General features: G+C 46.8%; 1 protein-coding gene across 2 annotated transcripts in view; it reads right to left on the bottom strand.

Moving 5' to 3' along the window:
• AP2A2 (adaptor related protein complex 2 subunit alpha 2) overlaps nucleotides 1-24,954 on the bottom strand; it is a 308,871-nt gene that overhangs the window by 117,728 nt on the left and 166,189 nt on the right. For both annotated transcript variants that reach the window (XM_069223134.1, XM_069223136.1), the window contains exons 7-11: nucleotides 23,727-23,835; nucleotides 23,211-23,361; nucleotides 22,350-22,518; nucleotides 2,717-2,854; nucleotides 1,937-2,119 (exon numbers count right to left, since the gene is read on the bottom strand). In XM_069223134.1, the coding sequence (XP_069079235.1) occupies nucleotides 1,937-2,119; nucleotides 2,717-2,854; nucleotides 22,350-22,518; nucleotides 23,211-23,361; nucleotides 23,727-23,835 (750 nt within the window). The remainder of the gene's footprint in view (nucleotides 1-1,936; nucleotides 2,120-2,716; nucleotides 2,855-22,349; nucleotides 22,519-23,210; nucleotides 23,362-23,726; nucleotides 23,836-24,954) is intronic.

Genomic DNA, 24,954 nt, shown 5'->3' with positions numbered 1-24,954 from the left:
AGTCTTTGGTACTGGCTATGAGTGGAGGTTAGCGTGTTAAACAAGAAGTCATCCTCAATTGGTTCTGAATGCAAGGTGACGTTATGGAAAACAGCTGCCCTTGCGATCACCTGTGTGTAAGATGTGCTGTCCTCAGGAGAGGACGGCCTGGTAGGGTACGAGTCTGGGCTGTTGTCCAATACTGGAGCATCGTAAAGGTCCCATGCATCGGGATCCTCTTGACTCATGGCAGTATGAGTCGGGGAGTGCATCAGTGGAGGAGTTGCTACTGGTGATGTGTGCACTGATGGTGGTGGAGAAGGTGGTGGAGTTGTTTTCTTTGCCACCTTTGCATGTGGCTCCTTTTCGTGAAAGGCAAGTTTTCTTTTTATTTTAATTGGAGGAAGAGTGGTTATCTTCCCTGTGTCTTGATGAATGTGGAGCCTCCTTTGAGTATAGTCTGGCTCTACAGCTTGAAGTTCCTCTCCAAATCTATGTTTTTTCATTTGGGAGGCCAATCCTTGTTCCTCAGTATAGGAACTTGTTTTCGGCTCCGAGGATGGATGTTTCGGAACCGAAACTTTTTCGGAGGTCTTTTTAGGCTCCGAAGAAACCTTTGTAATTTTCGGCGTGGTGGTGTCTCGATGCCAAATTTGTTCGGTGCCGCTGTGACGGTGCCGAAATTTCTCAGAGCCGATGTCTCGGGTCCGAGATTGCTGTGTGGCGGTATCTCGACCGGAGTCTGATGACTTCGACACCAGCGTGCCCTTTTTCGGTGCCTTGGCTCGGTCACCGCTTGTTTGGGTTAAGCCATGGCCTGTTGGCGGTGGCGTCCCCTGGGCTTTTGTGGACTTCTCGTGAGTCTTATGTTTCGACGTCTTACTCACGGTTTTCGGCGTTTCTTCGGCCTCGAGCTCTTCCGAGTCCGACTCTTGGATAGAGAAAGCTTCCTCTTCTTCCTCAAAACGCTCTTGTTCTGTCGGCGTCGACCCCATCTGCAGTCTTCTGGCTCTTCGGTCTCTTAACGTCTTTCTGGACCGAAACGCTCGACAGGCCTCACAAGTATCTTCCTTGTGCTCTGGGGACAAGCACAAGTTACAGACCAGATGCTGATCCGTATACGGATACTTGGTATGGCATTTTGGACAGAAGCGGAATGGGGTCCGTTCCATCAGCCTTGAATTCACACGTGGCCTGGCCGACCAGGCCCCGACGGGGGATCGAAAAAACCCCGAAGATCTGTTGTAACTAACCCGATACCGAACGCAAACAATACCGACGTTTTTTTCAGAGATTCTAACTAACTTTCTGACCCGAAACACGGAGCGAAAAGGAACACGTCCGAACCCGATGGCTGAAAAAAAAACAATCTAAGATGGAGTCGACGCCCATGCGCAATGGAGTCGAAATGGGAGGAGTCCCTCGGTCTCGTGACTCGAAAAGACTTCTTTGAAGAAAAACAACTTGTAACACTCCGAGCCCAACACCAGATGGCGGGATGTGCACAGCATGTGTATCTGCAGCTACACATGCCATCGAACATATATATATATGTATGTATATATATATCTTATTTAGTGAAACCCCATAAGATTCATATATTTCTTACAAAGAGGGTTAGATAGTTGAGTCCCAGTTAAGTTCTATGCCACCCAATTAAGGTGTTGGTGCCCAATGTGAGCTTTACGCATGTAGCACAATGGACAGTAACATCTGATCCCAGATTTGAGAAGTGCATGAATCCAGGCTCGAGTGAACAGCTCTTGGTTAGCAGTATGCACACACACACAAAAACAATCTGCCAAATCTTTACTGCATTTTGCCCTTCCCTTGGAGACAAGAGATCTGCCAGGAGATGGAGTTTGTGAATCAAACAGAAAAGGTGGAAATAAATTATAAATATCTGCAGGTTATGAAACATTACTGAGGAGTCTTTTGTATCCATGTAGATCCTCACCTCAAAGACCGTTTTTGCTGCGTATCCTTGCACATCGTCTCTGTTAATAACAATCTGGATAACCCGGTACCACACTTCCTCACTCACATAGTCCCCAGCAATGCGAATCAGATTCAAGATGGTGTCCACATACCACGTGTAGTCTACAGCATATTTCTCAGCAAGGATGGCAACCTTTAACACCTGAAGGGAAGAGGGAAGAAAAACATTACATTACATTTATTCAAGCATGAGGAGAGGTGGTTCCAACAATATTAACTTCTCTCTACTTCTAGAGCTACAATCCTTGGTTTTTGAGCAAAAGACTAGGGCTAAGGCAACCATTATACTAAAAGAGGCTCAAAAGGCAATGAACACCCCATGGCCACTGGCTTAAACATTCAGATTTGTTATAATAACTCTGATAAAGTGACATGTAGTTTTACGGTCAGGCAACTACTCTCTATTTTGTGGTTGTAACTCAAGCAACTCACTTTGGGGATCTTGTAAGACAAATGGTCAGAGACAGAGGAACCTGACGGTGGGAGATATTTGCCAATAGACTGAAAAAATTCAAAAGCCCTACTTCTAGAATGAAGGGCTGTGGCACAATTCAGTGGTTCTATGCTGGGTTTTGTTTTCCCTAGCCTATCCTTAGCCTCTTTGGATTTTAGCTTCAATACACACATTTCTTTCTTCAGATTAACTAAGGTGTCTTTATCTTAATGAATGCCTTCAGGAAACGTTTCACAGGAGGACAAGAATTACAGAGTACTCAGTGACCATCAGCTGCCCACTCACAATCTCCTCCCGAATAGAGTAATCCGCTGTCTCCAGGTAATTAAGCATCTCTGCCACGATCTGCTGGGCATTGCTGCGGTCACACATGGCATACAAGAGGTCCACAGCCCTCTGCCGCACACTCACATCTCGCTCAGTCTGCAAAAGAAACAGTACAGGAGTTAACAGAGTGGAATGATCTTTGACCAAGACCAGACTGCTTCACATGAACATTTTTATTTTTTTAAACTTTTTTTTCAGCATTTACGAGGGCCGAGTGGTTGCTAAAGTATCAAAAGATCTTGCACCTGCTGACGTGACATAGGTACACATAAATACAAATATTCAACTCAATTTTAGAGGTAAGGAAGAATCTTACAGAGATTCAGCATTCTGCCCTCCAGATCACTGCAAAAATCAGCAAACAGCATGGAGTTGCTGAGCCATGTTGTTCGAGGGACACCACACACAGACACTTTTAGAAATTTGCTGAGCTGAATTTGAAAGATTAAGTAAAGGCTTACCATGATTTTGCCTATTCCCCCACAGCCCTGCACGACTACCTCAATAACAGATCAAGACTCCCTACTCGTTGGCTCAAATATAGATCTGACCCACAGGGGTGTGGAATTTATTAAAATATCTACTTGTCCAGGGGACAGGTTGCTTCTCAAATCTACTTGTCCTGTAAAAAGATCTACTTGTCCCTTTGGTGCCATGTAGTGTGGCGACAAATTATGGCAGCAATTAATAGCCTCTCTGATTATGCCAGGGCTACTACCATAGTAGGGCTTGAATACTTGGAGTTTCAATCCCTACTGTAGCAATTTCCTTATTTTGCCACCTTTCTGCAGATCTGCATACTGGGGCTGGAGGAAGCAGTAAGCAATAGTTCCAGGGCTGGAATGCCTTTGAGTCTGCAAACCTACTAACCTGCATGTTTTAAAGATTTTTACCAGCTTCTCCCTAATATTTTCCCATAATAAGAAAGGTTGGACATTTACTCCGGACAATGGCAGAATTAGAACTTCTTCCAGGGTTGGGAAGAAAGTGGCTGGAGGGAAAATGAACTTGCAAATGCTCAATAGATTTTCACATGAGCAAATCTACACATCGTATTTACCCACGCTAAAATACAGTTCACAAATATTTTATAGGGGTACGACATATACCATGGGTGCACTTTTGTGACTTTCTTTAAGAATTTGGGGCCACAAGTAGGTAGGTTCAGATTTGTGACCTGCAAATTGCGAGTCGCAAATCCGAATGTAGGATGGTGTCCTTGACACCATCTGTGATTCGCAAGGGCTTCGCAAATGCCCACATCATGAATAATCATGAGGTGGGTCGCAATTTGCGACCCCCTCACGAATGGTGGCCTGCTGGAGACAGCAGACCACCATGTCTGTGACTGCTTTTCAATAAAGCAGTTTTTTTTGTAATGCAGCCCGTTTTCCTTATAGGAAAACGAGATGGATAACAAAAACGAAAATTGAAACGTTTTCGTTTTATTTTTTCAGAGCAGGCAGTGGTCCACAGGACCACTGCTTGCTCTGAAAAAATGTTTACAGTGACATTCACAATGGGAAAGGGGTCCCATGGGGATCCCTTCCCTTTTGCGAAAGTGTTAGCACCCATTTGAAATGGGTGCAAACTGCGATTGGTTTGCGCCCGCGTTCGCGGTCACAAAACAATCCTACATTGCACTGCGAGTTGCAATTAGGAAGGGAATACCCCTTACTAATTGCGAGTCGCAAACCCGTTTTGTGATTCGGTAACCAGGTTACTGAATCGCAAAACTGGGTTTGTGCATCGCAATGTGCTTTTTGCACGTCGCAAACAGCGAAAGTCGCTGTTTGCGACATGCAAAAAGCTACCTACATGTGGGTCTTGGTCCCTAATTAGGTCTGGTGTTAAAGACATTTTGTTTTTATTAAACTTCTATTTCTCTCTCTTTCGGCTGGCTTTACTGTGAGTGATCGCATTCTGCTCTTCCACAAGGAGCATATTGCCACACAAAGTAGTTTTGTTCAGTGTCAGGAACTACAGTGGCAATCAGTGACGTAACGAAACTGGAGGGTGCCCCTTTGCAAAGAACATGGAGGAGCCCCCTCTCCAGACTCACTCAGGGCAGGTGCTGTGCTGACGGGGCCCCCTGGAGGGCGGCTGCGGGGCCTTTGTTATGCCGCTGGTGGCAACGTGTGCTTTAAGAGTTCAAAAACTTTTTGGGGGGGTTTTGACAATGTTTGTTACAATGTTGAGGGCCTGGTAGCTCCCACAACAATAAAGTGTTACAAAAGCCATGTCAAAACAAGACACGCATTGATGAAACTAAAAGACTTATAAAAATATGTCAGATCAGTTGGCTTTGTCAGTGTTTGTTTATTTTCATGCTTCCCATAATCGTGTTGAAAATGGTTACACTGATTTTCCATTAGAAATATTTTTGGGAAATACTAGCATGCATCAACACATTTTACTAAATGACACTTCATTTGCATATAATCAGAGAGCATTCTGGGAGCATTATACTTAGCCTCTTAGCCTAAACTTTTCAAACATGTGTGTACATGTTTTTTTGTTTTGTACTGGAACAACGTCAGTAGTGAAGTGTGACCTTAAAACATTTATTTACAGCACGCACCCTAATAATGAAGGCTTTCAAATAATGAACCATAAATACAAGTTCGAACAGCATTATCTTTTGGAAACACATTACCTCAACTGCAGAGAGTTCAACTCTCTGTAAACAGGCAGCCAAAGGGTTTGTGCTGCAGGGGGTTGGGCCTACTTGTCCTAAGGACAAAGTAAACATAAAAACTTGTTGCCCTTGACCCCAAACAAGATGTCCCGGGCGATAGGAATTCCACATCCCTGGGGTGACCCATGTCAAGGCTTTGCAGAAAGGAGAGACTGGTGAGACATATTATAAACTGACATCAATGAATGAAGAACTAAAGTGAGGCATGGCCATGCAAAAGAATGTTATTGAAATAGAACCTTTATCAAAAAATTGTCAGGCAGTCAAGACGTGCTTCATATGAAAGAAACACAAGATAATTTTCTTGGCATTAAATTAACTAAATGTGTTTCCTACGGAAAAATTGATACAATAAAAAGCATTGTTAATCAACCAGAAGTTGTTCTGCAATAGAGGCCTAAAATACTTCCTTAGTCAGTACCATATTATCAACTGCCAAAGGCGACTTAAAACAGATTAAAAAAAATGTATAGGACGATGGATTACGCTACTTAGACAATTATGTATATTTACCTAGCCTAGCGGCCCTCTATTAAGCAGGAGCCTTTAAACTGCCATGGCCAAACACAATGCTGTAGTTAGAGATGAAATGAAAGCTAAAACCTTCCCAGGTAGGGTTTATAAACTGGCACACATTGTGCAACTTTTACTGGCAGCGCCAGGTATCATCGTGGGGCAAACGGGTCTTCTTCCTTCCATTCGGGAACTATGACGTAACACCAAAATGGACAAAGCTTAATACCAGGCATGAAAAATGTGTTTCTGCCCCTCAATCATTAGTAAAAATCAGAAATGGTGCTAGTACACAGCATAGGTGATACAGTAATTAAGGCAAACGTGGCTAAACTGATGAAGATATTTTTTTTCTGGCACCTATGATCAACTTGTAATAAGTTAAGGTGACAAGTCCAAAGATGCCAAGTGTGGATGCAGAATTCTGACAACTGTGAAAAAGGATTGCAATACATCAACATCATAGCTTTTGATGGAAGCCATCATGAACCCGCAGAAAGAGGACAGCAGGTGACACCACGCATTCACATTCCTGAAGGCTAATGAGGGAACCTGGTGTTCTCGCTGGAGACCGAGGAAAATGTGTCCTTCTGTCATCTAGATTTGGATGCAGATGCTGCAAGCTGTTTTATTTGAAGAGGTTTCAGTTTCCAGGTAACTCATCATACCTCCCTCAAAACTCGTAATGCACCAGGACACACACTCCGCCTCAGATTGGGTTTTCCCTTTAGGGTAAGAGTATGTGTAGAGATGCAAAGCAGTACAGAGTACAGTGATGTACACGTTACTTACCTTTGGTAACAAAATATCTGGTAGAGACAAATTCTAGTTGCAGATTCCTTACCTTAGAATTTTCCCCCAGGCGTCAGACTGGATCCAGAGATTTTTCTTCAAGCAAAACCCTTGCACGCCGGTAGGTGGCGTCGGTCGACTCTGCAGGCGTCATAGGGGACGTGGTCGCCGTGATGATGTCGGGAGTACTACATAGACGTCGACCTCGCGCAGTGACGTCAGTTTCTTTTAACGACTTTCCAGACCACAGCGCAGAGCCGCTAAGAACACTGAGATTGGTGCGCCAGAGCTAAGGACCTGAAAGGGGGAATCCCTGTCCCTAGAAATCAGTTCGCAAGCGGGGAGGATGGGTGGGCGGTAAGGAATCTGCAACTAGAACTTGTCTCTACCAGATATTTCATTATCAAAGGTAAGTAACTTGTACATCTGATAGAGACTTCTAGTTGCAGATTCCTTACCTTAGAATAGATACCCAAGCAATGCCATCCTCGGTGGTGGGCTGCAAACTAAGATCATACTAGAAAGTCCTGCAGGACCGAACGACCAAAGTAGCCGTCCCAACAGACCGGACTATCCAGGCAGTAATGCTTAGCAAATGTGTGCAGAGATGCCCACGTAGCTGCCTGACAGATATCCGGGACAGGAACTCCGCGTGCTAACACAGTGGATGCAGCAGTTGCTCTGGTAGAATGAGCCAGCAAGCAGTCAGGAGGCTTCTTTTTTGCCAAAGCATAGTACATTTTGATGCAAAGAAGCACCCATCAAGAGATGGTATGCTTTTGCATCGCCTTCCCTTTCTTTGCACCCACATAGCCAACAAAGAGTTGATCGTTCACCCGGAAATCTTTGGTACGATTGAGGTAGAACGCCAACGCTCTTTTTGGGTCCAGACAATGGAGTCTCTCCTCCTCAATGTGGGGGTGCGTAGAAGGTAAGCAAAGTGATGGACTGGCCTACATAAATGGTGTAATGACCTTAGGAAGGAAGGAAGGAAGCTCTAGTGCGTAACACCACTTTGCCAGGGTGCACAGACAAGTATGGAGGCTTCGAAGAAAGGGCCTGAAGCTCACTCACCCTGCTAGCAGAGGTGATAGTGATGAGAAAGACAGTTTTGAATGTGAGGAGCCGCAAGGGACAATTATGCATTGGCTCAAAGGGGGTACACATCAAGTAAGTAAGTACAAAATTAAGATCCCACTGAGCCATGATGAAGGGAGTGGGAGAAAATAAGTGGGTGAGCCCTTTCAAGAACCTACTTACACGAGGAGATTTAAAGAGTGAGGGCTGATCAGGAAGCCTAAGAAAGGCAGAAATGGCAGACAGGTACCCTTTAAGGGTGCCCAATGCAGAGCCCTGCTGGGCTAAAGAAAGAATGAACAGAAGAACCTCTGAAAGAGGGGCAGAAAGGGACTCAACAGATTTGTTGGTGCACCATGCCACAAATTTAGTCTAACAACAGGCGTATACAGTTTTAGTCGATGGAAGCCTGGCTGCCAAGATAACATTACAGACTTTGGGTGGAAGGGCAAATGCCGTAAAATGTTGCCGCTCAATCTCCACGCATGAAGGTGGAGGTTGGACAGGTTCGGGTGGAGGACCGTCTCCTGCTGCTGCGACAGAAGATCCGCCCGAAGAGGCAGTCTGAGTGGAGGATCGATGGACATACTCAATAGCTCTGGATACCACACTCTTTGAGCCTAGTCCGGAGCCACCAAGATAACTTGGGCCTGGTCGTACTTGATTTTCTTGAGAACTCTGGGCAGAAGAGGGATAGGCGGGAAGGTTTAAAGGAGACCGGAGTTCCACTCGAGATGAAAAGCGTCTCCGAGCGAGTGCCGCCTTGGAAACTCCAATGCGCAAAATAGCTGACATTGCGCCTTCTCTGCGGAGGCGAACAGATCTAAACCAAGACTCTCCCCACTTGAGAAAGAGACCTTGAGCCACCTCCGGATGGAGCCGCCATTCGTGATCGACAGTGCGTTGGCAGCTGAGTTTGTCTGCTCTGGCGTTGAGAGAGCCCAGCAGATGTTGAACCATCAGGGTAATGGTCTGATGTTCCAGCCATGTCAAGAGGCTTAGTGCCTCCTGATAAAGGGTCCAGGACCCTACACAACTTTGTTTGTCGGAGTACCACATGGCAGAAGTGTTGTCCGTGAACACGTGCACCACTTTCCCTTTGAGAGAGGGAAGGAATGCTTTCAACGTAATGCCTGATCGCGCAGAGCTCCACCATATTTATGTGGAGTCCCGACTCTGCCGGAGACCAGAGGCCTCTGATCTCCGCCTCTCCCATGTGGCCGCCCCACCCCAGAAGCGACGCATCTGTCACTATAGAGAGATCTGGGTGGGGAAGGGAGAGGGATCTGCCATTGACCCAATCGGGATACGAAAGCCACCACTGCAAGTCTTTCGCCGTCCCTTCAGAGATATGGACCATGTCGGAGAGATTTCCCTGATGCTGCGCCCACCGGAACTTCAAGTCCCACTGCAGAGCCTGCATATGCCACCTGGCATGTGTTACTAGCAGGATGCAGGAGGCCATGAGGCCCAGCAGCATCAGAGTCTGTCTCGCCGAAACCCAAGACCAAGGCTGAAAGATAGGAATCATGGCCTGAATGTCTTGGACTCGCTTTTTGGGAGGATAAGCCCGAAACAACACTGTGTCCAAAACAGCTCCGATGAAAGGGAGCATCTGGAAGGGAGTCAGGTGTGACTTTGGCACATTTCTAGTGAACCCCAGGTTGTGCAGGAGGTTCGCCGTAGTCTGAAGATGGGAGACAACTGTCAGGGGCAAAGGCGCATTCAACAGCCAGTCGTCTAGGTAGGGGAAGACTGAGACCCCTAACCTGCGCAACCCAGCCTGAGCTGCAACCACCGCCATCACTTTTGTGAACACCCGAGGGGCACTGGTAAGGCTGAAAGGGAGTACGGTAAACTGAAAGTGCTCGTGACCTACCACGAATTGTAGGTAACGTCTGTGGGCAGGCAGGATGGGGATGTGGAAATAAGCGTCCTGCAAGTCCAGCGCTACCATCCAGTCTTCTGGGTCCAAGGCAGACAGAACCTGAGCCAGGGTGAGCATTTTTAACTTCTCCTTCTTGAGGAAGTAGTTCAGGTCCCGAAGATCCAGGATAGGACGCAAGCCTTTGCCCTTCTTTGGTGTCAGAAAGTAGCGGGAATAACAACCACGACCTACTTCTGGCACAGGGACCTTTTCTATAGCTCCCGTGGCCAAGAGAGCCGCAACTTCCTGGCGGAGAAGCACCAAATGATCCTCCAGAAGATGAGGGAAGGATGGTGGCATGTGAGGTGGTGCAGATTCGAAAGGAAGGGAGTAGCCCTTCCGAATTCTCTGTAAAACCCACCCGTCCGTGGTGATATGTTCCCAGTGGGGCAGGTGATGGCAGATCCTTCCACCAACTGGGTGGGAGTGAGGGGACGGACTAGGAAGGATTGGAGGCTGCAGCGGGGGCAGAGATGGACTGGACAGACCTCTGGTTCCCTGTCCCACGGCCACACATAGGCAGTCAAGCGTGCATGGCACTGTGGCTGGGTTGACGACATGACAGGGCACCCCTTACATGGCCACGAAAGGGACGAAAAGCGGACTGTGGGGGGCGTGTGACAGAGGAAAGGCCAAGGGACCGAGCCGTAGCCCGGGGTGCCCAACCCAAACGAACCATGTTCATTTGTATCCTCTTAGGACCTTGGTGGCACAGGGGTGTGTGCCGCTTGTGGGGAGTGTTATAGCACTGGTGGGCATGGACAACACGCCCAGGGTGCTTCCATTTGTCTTCATATGAATCCTCACCCATTTTGCTGCCACACACATACAGTTCTGTTCATCAGCATGCAGGCCCTACTACCACCACTCATTCTCGGATCCCAGGGACCCGGGGTGGTTTCCCCAGTCAGCGCTCTGGGTCACCACTGTAATTGATCCCTGCGAGTGCCCAGCTAGTGTGGTTGGCTGCAGCTCCTCCACCTCTAGATCATCCAGCCTAGTGCTCCATATTTCTAGATCACGTTCTGCATTCTCATCAGTGCAAACCAGTTAAAGTCTCCTCTCCTGAGCTATCCTCCACTCGCGTAGGTCTGTCTTTCACTTTTCCAAAGTGGAAGGACGAGGTTGGGTCCAATGAATCACCAGGCAGCAATTAGTCAGCACCAGACCCAATAGGCCAAACTTTTACTGGATTTTGGTCCCTTTTTGGGTGCCGGAAGTACACTTAGTAGGCTGTGTTTGATTGAGGTCTCGATCTGAACCCCTGAAATCTAGTGCGGCACATTCAACATCTCGGCCCCGCAGCGTAGGCACCTAGACTAGCGCATCAGGTACATTTTTTGTAGCCCCTGGGGGTGAGGTATGTACGGTGCAAGTACTGAAACTGTGTAAGTTTAAACCAAGCATTGCTTGCCACTTCTCGTACCTGTGCAAACACTCAGTGATTGTGAGTGGGAGAGATAGGTCCTCTGACCACCTGTCCCGCAGCACCTTCACATCCACTCTGCGATCCGATTTTAGATCTTTGTATATGTAAGGTATCATTCCTCTAGTGGTGCCAGGGTCCAGCAGAAGCTGCAGCTTAAGGGACTCCTGCAAGGAAGATGGGCTATATCTCATGGATTGTGCAGGAGATCTTGACATATTGAAGGAATGGGACAGGAGGTATCGGCTAACACTCCCGGGCCTCCTCTGAAGTGAGAAAGACCTTGTTCAGGTATGGGTCTCAAGCAGCAGCACAAGTATACCATCAGGATAAGTCCATCATTGACTGTATTTGTTGAAGACCCAGCAACCACTTTAGTGGTAGCAGCTTCAGGTAAGGGGTTCTGTGGAGCACTAGTGTGACTGCACATTGCCACACCTCAGCAACCAGCCCTACAGTATACAGAGTTTCCACTCCCCCTCATCAGGTATCTTGGAAGCTACGCCATGCCATCCCATCCTACCAGGAGTGTTTTTTTTCCCCCCTTCCGGTCCTCTGCACACCACTGTGCACTATACTGTAAGAGTCCCGCTAAGTAGTACACCTGCAGGTCTGGAACAGCCAAGGCCCCTAAGCTCCATGTCTAGTTTCAGCACTTCTAACTTCACTCTGCTCCGGCTGTCTGCCCATATCAGGAATATCAGGAGGCTATTTAGCTTGCTAAATGTGGCTGGTAGAATGTGACACATGGAATTCTGCAAGACAGAGGCAATGGGGGAGCAGGACCATTCTATTCAGTGCCAACCTCCCCATAAAGGAGAGTGGAAGACGGTTCCAAAATTGGGTGGAGGCCTCCGGACGAGTGATCACTGCTCCTATATTTAAATCACAATTATCACCTGCATGCCCAATCAGCGAAATGGCTGCACTCCCAGTCAAGCACCATCAGGGGCAAGGCTGTGGCATCCGCCTTCTCCAAGCTTGCCAAAGAAAAGAGAACGGATTTCTGATGGTTGAGAGGTAAGCCTGTCATCTGCATAGAGGAAGATGACGCAAGCACACTCCCCTCCCCCCCCCATCACAATTATAACCCATTGGGCCATGTAGCGACTCAATTGTTGCGCGAGAGGCTCCACAGCTAGAGCAAAAAAGTGGAGACAGTGGGCAACCGTGATTTCCTCTCTCTATAGGTATGCCTTCAGAAATTAAGGCACCATTGCGGACATGTGCTGTGAGGTGGGCATAAAGTAGACAGACCCATCACTAGGACCTTAACCAGTATTTTGGCGCCACTCCAAGCACAGAAAGAGGCCTGTACAAGCTGGGATCCTCTGGGTCTCTGCCTCACTGTGGAAGAATAACAATCTTGGCTTCCCACACGGACCGCTGCAGGATACCTATGCATCAGGATTCTTCGTAGGTCTCCAGCAGGTGAGGCGGTAAGAGGTCTGCGAATGCCTGATAGCCTTCTACTGGCAGGCCGTCTGGGCCGGGGGGGCCTACAGGGTGCCATGGTTCAAACTGCCTCCTGGATTTCCTCCAAATGGAGGTCCTCGTCGAGACCTTTCCTCTGCACCTCCGTGAGGCATGGGAGTTTTAAGCCCATCAGGAAGTCCTGTAGCGCTGCCTGAGATATGCAGAGGTCTCCACTGTAAACGCCTGCTATATGATCAGTGCGTTTATTCCAGCCGGAGTCGTCGCATGCAAGCCGCTAGGGAGCCACAACAATAGGATAAGGGGGTAGGATGCTCCCATCATCACAGCCACACCAAAGGAATCCCAGATTTATCCCCCTCCCGGTGCAGTTATTGCCATTATTTGGGTCTGGTCAGGCAATACTGTCTATCTCAAACGTCTACGACTCAGTGCTGTGCCTGTAGCAGTGATTTGCAGCGTTCCTCTAGCTAAGGGCATGAGCACTGAAGTTTTGCCAGGATTCCCTCTGATTCCAGTAAGTCCTTTTCCTACCACTGTCGCATGCCTTCAATTCTAGAGAGGCATTCCCCACGTGTTACAACCTTTAATTTGTCCCATTCCAATCCTCTCCCTTCTGGTGATAACCAGTTTCTCTGGAAGAACCCAAATGTTGCATCACGGAGTTCCTCCTGGAACAGCGCAGCTTCTGGCATCTCAGGTAACAGTTGCAATAGGGAAACTTGCAGGCGCATCACACCCACTCCAAATCCAGCAGCACCAGAGCATGGTCCGAGAGGAAACGCCTCATGATGTGGACGTTGGATACCATTTGTGCTGTTTCATCTGACACTAAGAATCCGTCAAAGCGGCTATAAATTCCACAGGCACGGGGGTAACAGGTAAACTTTTGCACTCCAGGGTGCATTGCTTGCCGCACATCAATGCAATCTAGGCGGCACATCACTGCATGGAGAGCACCTGTCATGTGCAGTTTGGTGCATGGTCGCCGAGGAGGTCTGTCGGAGCTGCCATCTAGCACACAATTTAAGTCTCCGGCCCACAGTAGGGGAGTACCTATCATAAGGGATCAATTCGTTCCCAAGCTCAAGGAAAAAGTCACCTTCATCTACGTTCGGGGAATATATATTCAGGAGGCACACCTCCGTGGTGTCTAGGAGTCCAAGCACTAGCAAGTGCCTTTCACGGATGTCAGTCTGAAATCTCTGAACTCGGAATGGGATCTGTGGAGCTACCTAAATTATGACCCCTCAGACGTATGTTGAGTATGTGGCAGAATACAGTTGGCCTCTCCATTTCCTTCGTAATTTGTGAACCTCATCATCTGACAAATGTACCTTCTGGATCAAAGCTACATGAACTCCATGTCCGCAGAGGTAAATCTGTACCCTGTAGCGTTTCACATAGGAATTCAGCCCTGAATATTCTATGTTATAAACTTTAATGTAGACACCATTTCAGGTCTTATCTACCACCCCCCCCCCACGGCCCCGTGCAGAAGTGTCACCTCCGCTGGCATATCTAAAGTGTAACTACAAATGTAAACTTCCCTCCCCCTGTCATCCACCAGGTAAACACAAAGGAACCAACATATGCATCCCCAATTGTTACACACTCCCAGCCCACAATTGACTAACAATTTCAAATCACAATCCAGTATAAAGGAGAAGATCAAGTGTAGTATTAGCAGTAACTAACATTAGGATTCTCACACCGCAGTCACGCAGCTTACATTCACACACATACAGCACGAATATATCTGCACTTTGAGGGTGTCACGTGCTGGCCCCATCGTGTGTATCAGGGCACACAGCAGTTGTAACCACCACCAGCCACTGTCTCACTCATTCACTCACTCACTCCTATCAGCTAAGTGCAACAAGGAACCAGGGCCAAACACAACAACTCTAGCAATATCGCACATGTGTTTCTCCACCACTCACATCAGTCAACCTCAACCTCTGAATCAGGGGGGAGCGAGGGGAGGAGAGGAGACATGCGACTTGTCCAGTAACTTGCATCCGTCTCTTGTTCATTTCTAACAGCACATTGCCAACTTTGTGAGGAAGTTCCAACTCGTCTTGTATTTTTGAGTGTCACAAGTGTAGTCCCATGCTGCGTGGCCAGTGTTGTGTATCCCCCACAGCTGTCCATTGCTGGGTTTTGGTCGCTGAAAGGACTCTCTCCGGACCCACTGGATAAAGGTTGCCCATCAATGAGTCTGATGCTGCTGTCATCTGAGATGGATGGCATTACCTTATCCATCAATGCTCTTGCTTCTTCCTGTTCAGATCTCTGTTGCTCGAGAGCCATGATGTGCTTCAGGATTTCTCCATGTTCCAAGGCTAGGGTACCATCTCTGCAGACCACTACACGTTTGGAGGAGCTGGAGGCCTGTCCACCTTGTCGCGTCTTCCCCAAAGATGGATGGGGGGGGGGGTCGTGTTTCCCTTGGGGTGGGTCTAGGTGGCTGTGGCGCAGGGATCCGACCATCCCGGAGCACCTCAAGCCAGTCCCAGGTCACATCCAGGGTAGTAAAGAAGTGAGCGCAGTCAGCATGAAAGACTTTCAGCTTAGATGCGTAGAGCAGCATATCTGGAGTCCCATGGCTCTGGGTTTTTGCTTCACGCTAACAAAAGAGGACTGAAGTTGCTGTACCAGGTGGGTATAATCAGGGAAAACACCAATCACGTGGTTTCCAAACTTGTGGTCACCGGACTGTCTCACAGCTCAAAGCATAGAATTCCAGTCTTTGTAGTACAGGTTTTTTGTGATGACGGTATGGGGTAGGCTCACCACCAGAGGTTTCAAGGAGAGGGTGTGATGTGCTCTCAACCACGAACAGTGGAGAGAGTGATGAAGTCAGGCATGCCTCTCTGAGCCATCGTTTAAGTAAAGGTTCTGGTGTCAGGCCCTCGGCGTCCTTTGGAAAACTAATGAAAATTAGGTTGTACCTCCTGGATCGACCCTCTGCATCTTTGGCCCTACACTCCAAGGTTTCAGTTTATGCTGTTAAGGTGGTGAGAGCAGACGTAAGAGAGGTCACCTCGGCTACTGTGCAGAGATCTACCCTCAGTAATCCAACAACTAGGGAAACAGGGTCAATCTTAGCTTGCACAGTTGCTTCTATGGTTGCCAGAATTTGTGCTCAGAGGGATCATGGGGCCCATCTTGGGTCACTGGTGTCTCCCTGCGAGGGGTGTCTCCATTCCTAAGCCCTCCATGGGCTATGAATTGGTCCATTTATGTCTGCTGTACTCCCCGTTGAGGTCTATCTTTCTCCATGTCATGGCACGGCTAGTGGAGGCTGGCCAGACAAAGGGAAACACAATATCCCAGCCCTGAAGGCATCTGTCTTGGGCTGTCAGTAGCGCTGTTCCTCTGTTACTGCCAGCAGCGAGTGAGGATTTCGAGTCACAGGGACATTGCAGGACAGCTGTGCACCAGAAAAGCTCCACTCCGTGCCACGGTGCATAGCACTGATGGTGTACCAGGCTTTCTTCAGCTTACACTGTGGCCTCTGGTAGGTCCTGGGAATCAGCAAAGCATGCAGGATAATTGCAAGGGTTACAGGCTTACATGCATGCACTGTAAATAGCCACGGGGTGAGACAGGCCAACAGCACAGCACCTTCATGGCACAAGGGTTGCCCATGTACCTCGGTCTCACCCTAAGGGCCGCATGTTCGTGTGGAGGGTGAGTAACAACCCTCGGTGACCCAGTGCTTAAAGTATGTGTCAAGTGTTCAAGGGGAGCCCTGCAATCTCTGTCCTATCCAGCTCCCCATGTCTGCGGGCCCCATGGCACCCCAGGAATAACTTTACAGGTCACCCTCACCTGTGTGTGCATTCCGGCACAAGCCGGAGCAGCCGCCAGGTCTCCAGGTCCCAGAAGGGCAATGCTGCCAGCCTTTTTCTCTTGGGAAATCACATCAGCACTCTGAGTTTTTTTGTGGCTGTCATAGGTCAAGCAGACCGGCGAAGCGCAGTACTGCTGCAGATGGATCCTCCCTCAGTCACCGAGGCCCCATTCCAGGCCCTGCCATCCCGGCGAGGCTGTTTTTCCTGGACTGAAGTTCCTCCATTGCTGGCGGTCAGGTGTGGTGTTCGGGTCTGTGTGCTGCCGCAGTGCTCCCTGTTGCGTCATGGGGCCGTTTCAGGCCTGGCTGAGAGTGGCACCATCGTCTCCGCAACAGCAGCATTTATGGCCTCCGCACCATTGAGAGAGCTTGAGACCAGTATCCTGCATGAACTGCAGCAGGATGAGGGCTTCTAGTGGGATGGTCAGATGCAGATGCCAAAGATATTTATGGATTTACGGAAGGCCAGCAGTTGAACACGCTAAAGTGCTGCCATTGCGGCGCCATCTTGGCCACACCCTCATGTAACAAATATTAGTGGGGAAAAGTGTAAGCAAAGATCCCTGACCAGATGATTCAAAGAGCGCTGCCCATAGAATGTGGGTGCAGGTTATTGGAAGCAAAGCTCTGGCATTCAGCATTCTCACATGTGGCAGGCGGATCTACTACTGGGCCCTCCAGCAGTGGAAGTATTGTTGGGGGTTTACAGTCAATGCTCAGTGGGTTTACAATGATGTTGTTTACTCCTGGGAGATGCTCTGTTAGGAGGAAGACCTCCAGAAGAATGGTTCCATGATAAAATGTCTACAATTGCATAGATAATTGTGGTGAGTGTCTGACACCTTGATTTGTGTACATAGTACATGGAAGTCATGTTGTCTGTGTGAATGAGCACTCTAGCTTTGAATGATTGTGAAAGGCTCAGAGCGCTAACTGAACTACCATCATCGCAAGTACACCGATGTAAAGTCAAAGTTGCAGCAGAGATCAATGCCCCCGTCTTGTGTGCTAAGCCAGAGGTGCTACCTACTCCATGAGGAAGACTTCTGTGTGGGTGGTCACCTGCGGAAGGGTGCAGAACTGATCTGGAAACGACCTGTCCTGTAACATGTTTTTGTTGTTCTACCTCTCTAGTGTGCGACGAAGATTGACTCCACCAACACTAGATCATTCCATTGTCCAGTCGCGTGTCAGCATGGTCTCAAAAGGCACTCTGAGAGGGTGCTTCTACAATTAGACATGTGGGACCAGTGCAATGCCAGACACCATCATTCGCAACAGTTGTATTCTCATTCTCACGGCTAAAGGACACAATATCTGGTAAAGGGGAAGCAAAATTTAAAATGCCCTCACTCTGTCATTGGTGAGGGAGGCTGTGCTGGTTGCTATATTAAGAAAAGCTCATAAAACAACTCGGGGCTGTTGTGGAGAGACAAAAACGGGATTCTTTTGGCATGGACTAAGAATCCTAAAGTGTGGAGAAAGAAGATAACTTGCTGAGTGTGAGCTAGGTATTGAGCTCCTCTGGTGCTCTTTACTAGACAGTCATCTGGTTATGGAAAGACATGAACACATATGAGCCTGCTAGTACTACCAGTTATTTGATAAACCTATGAGGGGCTGCTGATACTCCAAAGGGAAGTAATTGTCAATGGATAATGAGCTCCACTTGACAGTGCATTGGGTAGATGTGGCTTAGGAATCTTTGAAATCGAACATCGCCATGTAGTCACTAGCCCTGAGCAGTGGAATGACTTCTGGAAGAGTTGTCATCTTGAAGTGCTCTGACGTCAGAGGTCAAGTATCGGCTGAAATATCCCCTGGTCTCAAAGCAGGCTGCACCAGGGGCATCAAGGGCATGTGAGATAGTTTCATTAGAAACTGGTTTGCCCTCCTGTACAATTTATTTCCCATACATTTTGTCTGCATCGGGAAGGTGCTTAATAAACTGCTTTCATCTGCTTCAACTGATGTCTGTTGTATCAGGAGACCAAGTCGACAGAAATTACGATTCACCATTGCACAGCAGCCTCTGCAGCTACCTGCAGCAGTCAGAAGTGTCAAGACAGACGTCATGTGCCCTTGCTGCGGACGCCTCTTTAAAAGGTGTACATGTGAATTGTAAGTTAGCTAGAGCTGGTTGAACTGTCGGAAGTGTGGGGAGCAGAGGCCGCTGTACATCTCTCCCCTGCTGACACAGCGTCTGCAACAAGGGAACATAACTTCTGTCTAGAACAAACTAAAAAAAAGCGGATGGACTGAAGTTCATCTTCACACCTAATAATCAAGATGGTAACCATGCAGACGCATTAACCCACTGAGCTGCTGTGCAGATGTAAGGTTACTTTCTGCCAGCAGTCTGGCCAGCCTGATCCCTTCCTTTTCCTGCCAAGTCCACACATGCTTGATGGCTTCAGGTGAATTCACTAACTGAGCTATTACGCAAGCTTATGCGCTGAGTGTTGAAAATGGTTGGTTTGTGAGGGGGGTCACCAAACACATCAATGGCCAGATTAAAGGCTGGGTGTGTGTCTGGAACCTCTACCATGATGTGAGAAATGGGCTGTTGCAGAACAAAGGGAGGAGGGCAGTGCTTAATTTGAGTCAGTGCCTGTCGGTGTTTAGCATCGTCACTAAATTCTGAACACCAGCACTTATGACACTTCATGACATGAAAGGAGATGCATGTCAAATTGTTAGGTGAGCACACCAAAGTTTTTCATAATGTAACATGCATCGAAAATTTTAAATACTTGCAGCCCAGGCAATTCCTTTAGCTCTGGATGGACCGGAATGGTCGGAAATGTGAAACATGTAGGAGAGTGATGGTCAGTAGTTGTCAGGGTTTTAAGTGAGCCGGGTCCTGGCAGTTCTAAAAGCAGGTTCCGAGACAGGTCTCTATCGGGCTCTGTATTTTTGCCCTGGCTGGGCAGCAGCACCACCCTGCACAGCCTTTGATGCACCTTCAAAAAGACTCATCATAGTTCTTTCACAGTCTCATCATTTCGGTACTGACCATTTAACTATTTTATATAAAGATGGCATTGTTGGTTATTTATCTTATGCAATTAACAACCATTGACAAAGCCAATAGTCCTCTCTTGCTGTACGGGTAATTTTACTTGTGTTACATTTCTGGATGGAATGACAGAAATAAGCAGCAATATACCAGTCGGGCAGCGCACTATGCTAAGCCCTGATTTCTAATTTACGTGTTTTAAGCCACGCCCTAATTATATCGGCCACACCCCTTTCAAAGGCCCCCCGCTTTTTCATTCCACTTAAAGGCCTGGTTGTTGTGTTGTTACTGGCATTGGCTGTGCCGGGAGGAGCAATCCGCAAAGGCTTACCGAGAAGGACCCTCACACTTTCTTTTTAGCAAGTTCTTCACTGAACGTGCCCTGACAGCTTTATCCTGTAACCGCTAGAAACTGTACACTTAGAGTCTGAATTACTCAGGGTCTTCTTGCCAGAGTTCCGCTTCTGGAAGAAAACGTGAATGCGACATGAATCAACAGGTAGGTCCCTGTGCATGTACGTTGCAAACCCCGAGGTGCACAAGCTATGGGGTTGAGATACTAGTAGCTGGCAACAGCATTAACAACAGCCCCTGCACTACCATTCTAAGTAATTCCCGGTTTTATGGGTACTAGTGCATCAGAAACGTAATAGTATATGTATGCTGCAGTGAATGTCGAAGGGTCTGCAACCACGCGTGGCTTGCTTTGACTAAATTAGGGTCCTTGCTGCCTGCAGTGCGCCGATCTGCCAAGGTACCCAGGTAGAGCAGAGATCTGGTGGCAAGGGGCCTAAGGGAATAAAATAAGGTGCACGGGTGTGGTAGTGCCAACAGGGCAAAGTATGGGAAGCTGTTTCCCCACACAACTCCCTGCCTCTTATTAAAGAACGCTAAAGTGAGCTGCAGAGATCAGTAAAGATCTGTTTACTCTCAAATGCTTCCCGGAACAGTATTCCTCAACCGCTGAGTAAAAGCACCTCCTAGAGTCGTACTTCCATAGCCAATACAGGCCCAGAGTCCACCCCTGATCCAACCACCAGGCTAGGTTCACCTATAGCATGGGTACTCACAAGCATTTCCTCGGGGGCCACAAAGAACTCTCTGTGGCTTGCCCGAGGGCTGCACCTAAACCAGCAGGGAAGGGTTCGGGTGATGATAGGTGGGAGTAGGGGGATGCGAAGTAGATGCGGACATCAAACCAAGGCTTTGCGTGACTTCTGTCTGCCACCAACGCTCTATTCTCATGCACCAAGAATTAAAGTCAAAACAAACTTCTCATGTGAAACACAAGAGGAAAAGAGACTCATCTGATGGTTGAATTGCTAAATGTGAAACCAGAAAACCTGGTATCTGTCCTGGCTTCCCACTTGACCAAATTGTGTGATCCTAGGCAATTGATTAATTTTACTTTGCCTAATTTTTCTTCATTATCACATGAGAGTACTTGAAATACATGAGTTTTAGATGTGCGCTGTACAATACCCTTTCTTGTGGTTTATTTAATAAACTATAATGTTTTATAACAACCAGGACTATGCACAAGGTGCACCTGAGAAATGCCTCTTCTTTTAATAATGCCACTGATTTCCAAATATGGGCAGCATGATTGTTTCCAAGATCATGTTTGAAAAATATCACTGCTAATAAATGTCTCTCAATGCAGTGACATAACCTGATGTACTAAGGAAAACGCTCATGCATGTTAATAAAGCACACTTTTTAAAAAAAATTGCAGGGAAGTTTATCATGTCTCTACATGTTTAGTGCAAGATGTCTTTAAAACTAAAGGTGTTCCCAAAGATAAGTTGGCTAGGATACCATCTTTGCTTCTTTCCTATTACTTTAATTAACGTATAAATAAATTATGTGCGTTACACGGTTTTCTGAATGTTCCTTCTCTGTCATGTGTACAGCAGCCCAGTGCTGCCATTAACCAGGGGGGCACAATTAGAGGTCAAGAGGGCCACATGCGGCCCCCGGGCTGTACTATGAGTATCCCTGACCTATAGGAAGCTAAGTTTCACCTGAGGGTGCGGCCATGATGCCCCACCTTACCCCAGCCCGAAGCAGAAACTGAGCTTTGGCCAATCACAGGAAATCAAACATTGCACATTTACCCTCACCAAACCCCAATCCCATGAACGTCAATTCACCAAAAGGCCAGAAGCTAACGGGAGTGACGTAACAGTATTGACCTTTACGCTCTCTCACACTCACACGCTTACACATACATACATGATCACAAACCTTCTAATAAAAACATTGAAAAAAACAGGGAAATTGGAGCCTCAACCGATGCCCATAAAGGTGAGCTGCCCTATTGTTTCTGGCACTGATTTTGCCACCTGAGGCTATGGGTCGCAAATGCAGTGCCAGGAGTTGTAATGGTGAACCTAGGGGTCGCAGCTCTGGCTGCCCCTAAATTACGTCAATGCCCTCTCCCCCTCCAGACCACCTGAAAGGATTGCCAAATCAGTTACCAAGCAAACTTGGGGGTCTGTACCTGTCAATGATTTTCAACTACAGCTCTGATCACAAACACATCCCTTTGTGATTTTTAAATGTCACAGGTTTCTGACTCATAAAAGGGCTTTAGACATTGTAAAAAGCCATTTGAGGTGCAAACCCTCTGATTTTGCAAATTGCACTGTTTGTAGTGACATATGCGCTTTGACATTAGGCCCAAAGCACTAACATAGAATTTCTGAAGGCCGTATGTCAAGCATACAGTGTAATTTATTTCAATTAATAGATGGTCATCTTCAATAGTAGAAGAAGCACGTTAACAATGGCCAAATGCTACAACTTTTTGTGTTGTAACTAATGCATTCAATTCACTTTGTTACCTTTAATGCATTGATGACAGTCTCGATATGCGTTTTGACAGCTTCATGGGAAAACTCAGAGCTGGCGAGCGTACACATGCTTTCCAGGGCGAGGTACCGTAGATTTGTCTCTCTGTGTTGCAGGAACTGACCCAGCTGGTTGCAGGCTCGAACAAGAAGATTGGGTTCACTGTGGAAAATGGGGAAAAGGTAAGAAAGGAAAGGAAACCGTAGAGTAGGAAACTCTAGTTTCAAACCCTGTAGCCACCCTTAAGCTCAGTGGTTTGATAGACAACTTTGAAGGTCAAAGAAGGAGGAGGAAGCTCTTGGTCATCTGGCAAGCATCTGTGGGTAATTATAAGCCTCACAGCGTCGGGTGTCCAATGTATTTGCAGAGTATTAGAGGGATGTGTTGTGTCCACTGTTTTAAAAAGATATACAAATACCCACCAAAAGGGAGTGAAACAGAACATATTTTGGATTTGGAACCATAAGAGCCTCTACAATTACATTAGTGTGGTGGGAATTATTCTGATATTGGGATGAATGAATGACACTGCACAAAAATACCAGACTTTTTTAAAACTCAACCTTAGCACAGAAAAGTTGTCAATATCTATAAACTATCCACTGAAGACCATTACAGGAGATCCCATAATGATCTATGTTTCCCGGTTCAAGCACCCACATTCTAGGCCCCGTTTCCTTTCAAATTAAGTCTTTCTCCACTCTGTCCTCTCCTAGAAGGACCCTAAGCACTTTGCGTTGAACCAGATAGCTCAGACTAAACACATCAGTAATGTTACAAATGCATACATCTACATAGTGTCACTACTTTGTAAAGTGTATGCTATGGTATCAGTGCAATATTTCTCTGCTCACCTGTCGTGATGGATGATTAAACTTATAGCTTCAAACAGCACGGCATTCTTTGCATTTGAATGCTGAACCTTCTTAGACTTTGGTGGCTCCTGCGCCTTGTTCAGTATGGTCTCAAGGCACTCGGTCAGACGGCCGCGCACTGCAGGGTCCTCTGGTAAGAAGGGTTAGAAACATACAGGAACTGATAAGCCCCACTTCTCAAGAGTTTCCTCGACTGCTGTGACCTAAAAAAACGCTAAATTCGGCACGAAACTAGACATCAAGTCTTTACTCCTTGCTGAGAACTGATTTTTTGAAGTTATGAACAAGTTTATTAAAGGTTTTTAAGGAAACGTTTTGTAAGTACATGTTTTAGGAAATGACTTCAGGGGCGAATGTTCTTGCATGCTTCTCAGCCAGATACTTTGAAGCAGTGATCTACGGGAAAGTGAACTTCTCATTGGCCAGTAAACCCTACTGATGCTCTTCACAGCATCTGCCTCTTCACCCTCCAGCTTTCCACCTATGTCTAGTTACCTGGAGGTGGGTAGCACTGCAACAGCCTGAGAAGCTTCACAGACAGCCAAGGAGCTGGCACAAAGTAGTAGGTGTAATCTTGAAGGTCTGTTGATGCTGACGTCACAATCTGGAAAGGGAAGTGCAGGAGATGTGAGCAGCGGCATTACAAGGCAATCTTTATTCCAAACATTTAAGTGCCATCTACAGAGAAGGCTAAATTGATAAACGCCTGTAAGGCCCAGTCCCACGAACCAATACAAACAGCACGAAATTCCATTCTATTTTTCCCACTCTTTTTTTCTTTACACAAAGGGTCCGTTTCTTTCCTTAAAAAGTCCAAGGTGTTGGCATTTCTGATAAAAATAAACAATTAAAACCACATTATTCTTTTGGAAGTATCACAGCAAATCTGAAAGAAAGAACATTGAAAGAAGCCAATGCAATCACTCCATTTGCATCATTCCTCAAAAAACATGCAACCTAGTCACCCACAAATGGGCTACATAACATACTAATCATATGAACCTGAATTCCATTTATTTGACCAAAAAGTGTGTTTGAAAACATTTTCACCCACATGTAACTTTTGCAAGTTAATTATTTACAATGTTTGTATTAACTGTGGTAACGTTTCCAAATTCCATCTGCAACATGATACTGTCATTTGTAGTTCAATGTATTTGTGCCTTTTTGATAGTCCAGAAAGCGCCTCTTGTGAGTGACTCTTGACTGGTATTGGGTTAAATGTAATCAAAATGGAAAGGCATTGCAAACATTTCTTAAAACATGTTCTGAACGGCGTAATTTGTACAGTTTTACATGCTATACCAAAAAATACGTGGGGAACTATATGTGCGTCCATAATAATTGAGGAATTTTTTGCTAATCACAGTGGCTTTAAGATTCATTTAGGTATAAATGAAGTTTAATAGGTTAAACTGAGAAATGAAGGCTCCGTAAGACTTGGTTGTAAATAAATGTTTCAGTGCTTTGCCTTCTTGTAGTTTCAGTGAATCGCTTCAGCCTCTTTTAGGTAGTCACCTATTGAAATGTTCAGGAAACAATGACAAACAATATATACAGCAGCTACATTCAGCTTAGCTCTTAACTGAAACCTTATCAAAACATTATTATATTTTTAAAGGTTTTTTTTTTTAAACATCAAAGTACATCGGATACCAAAGTGGAATGGTTTCACGGAAGGATAGCGCTCTCCAAGAGAAAGGTCACCTAAAACACCTGGCTA

The sequence above is a fragment of the Pleurodeles waltl genome, chromosome 3_1 (assembly GCF_031143425.1).
Source record: "Pleurodeles waltl isolate 20211129_DDA chromosome 3_1, aPleWal1.hap1.20221129, whole genome shotgun sequence".
Classification (NCBI taxonomy): domain Eukaryota; kingdom Metazoa; phylum Chordata; class Amphibia; order Caudata; family Salamandridae; genus Pleurodeles; species Pleurodeles waltl.
The sequence above is the reverse complement of the archived record's forward strand: the minus strand, read 5'-3'. Positions and strand labels throughout refer to the sequence as shown.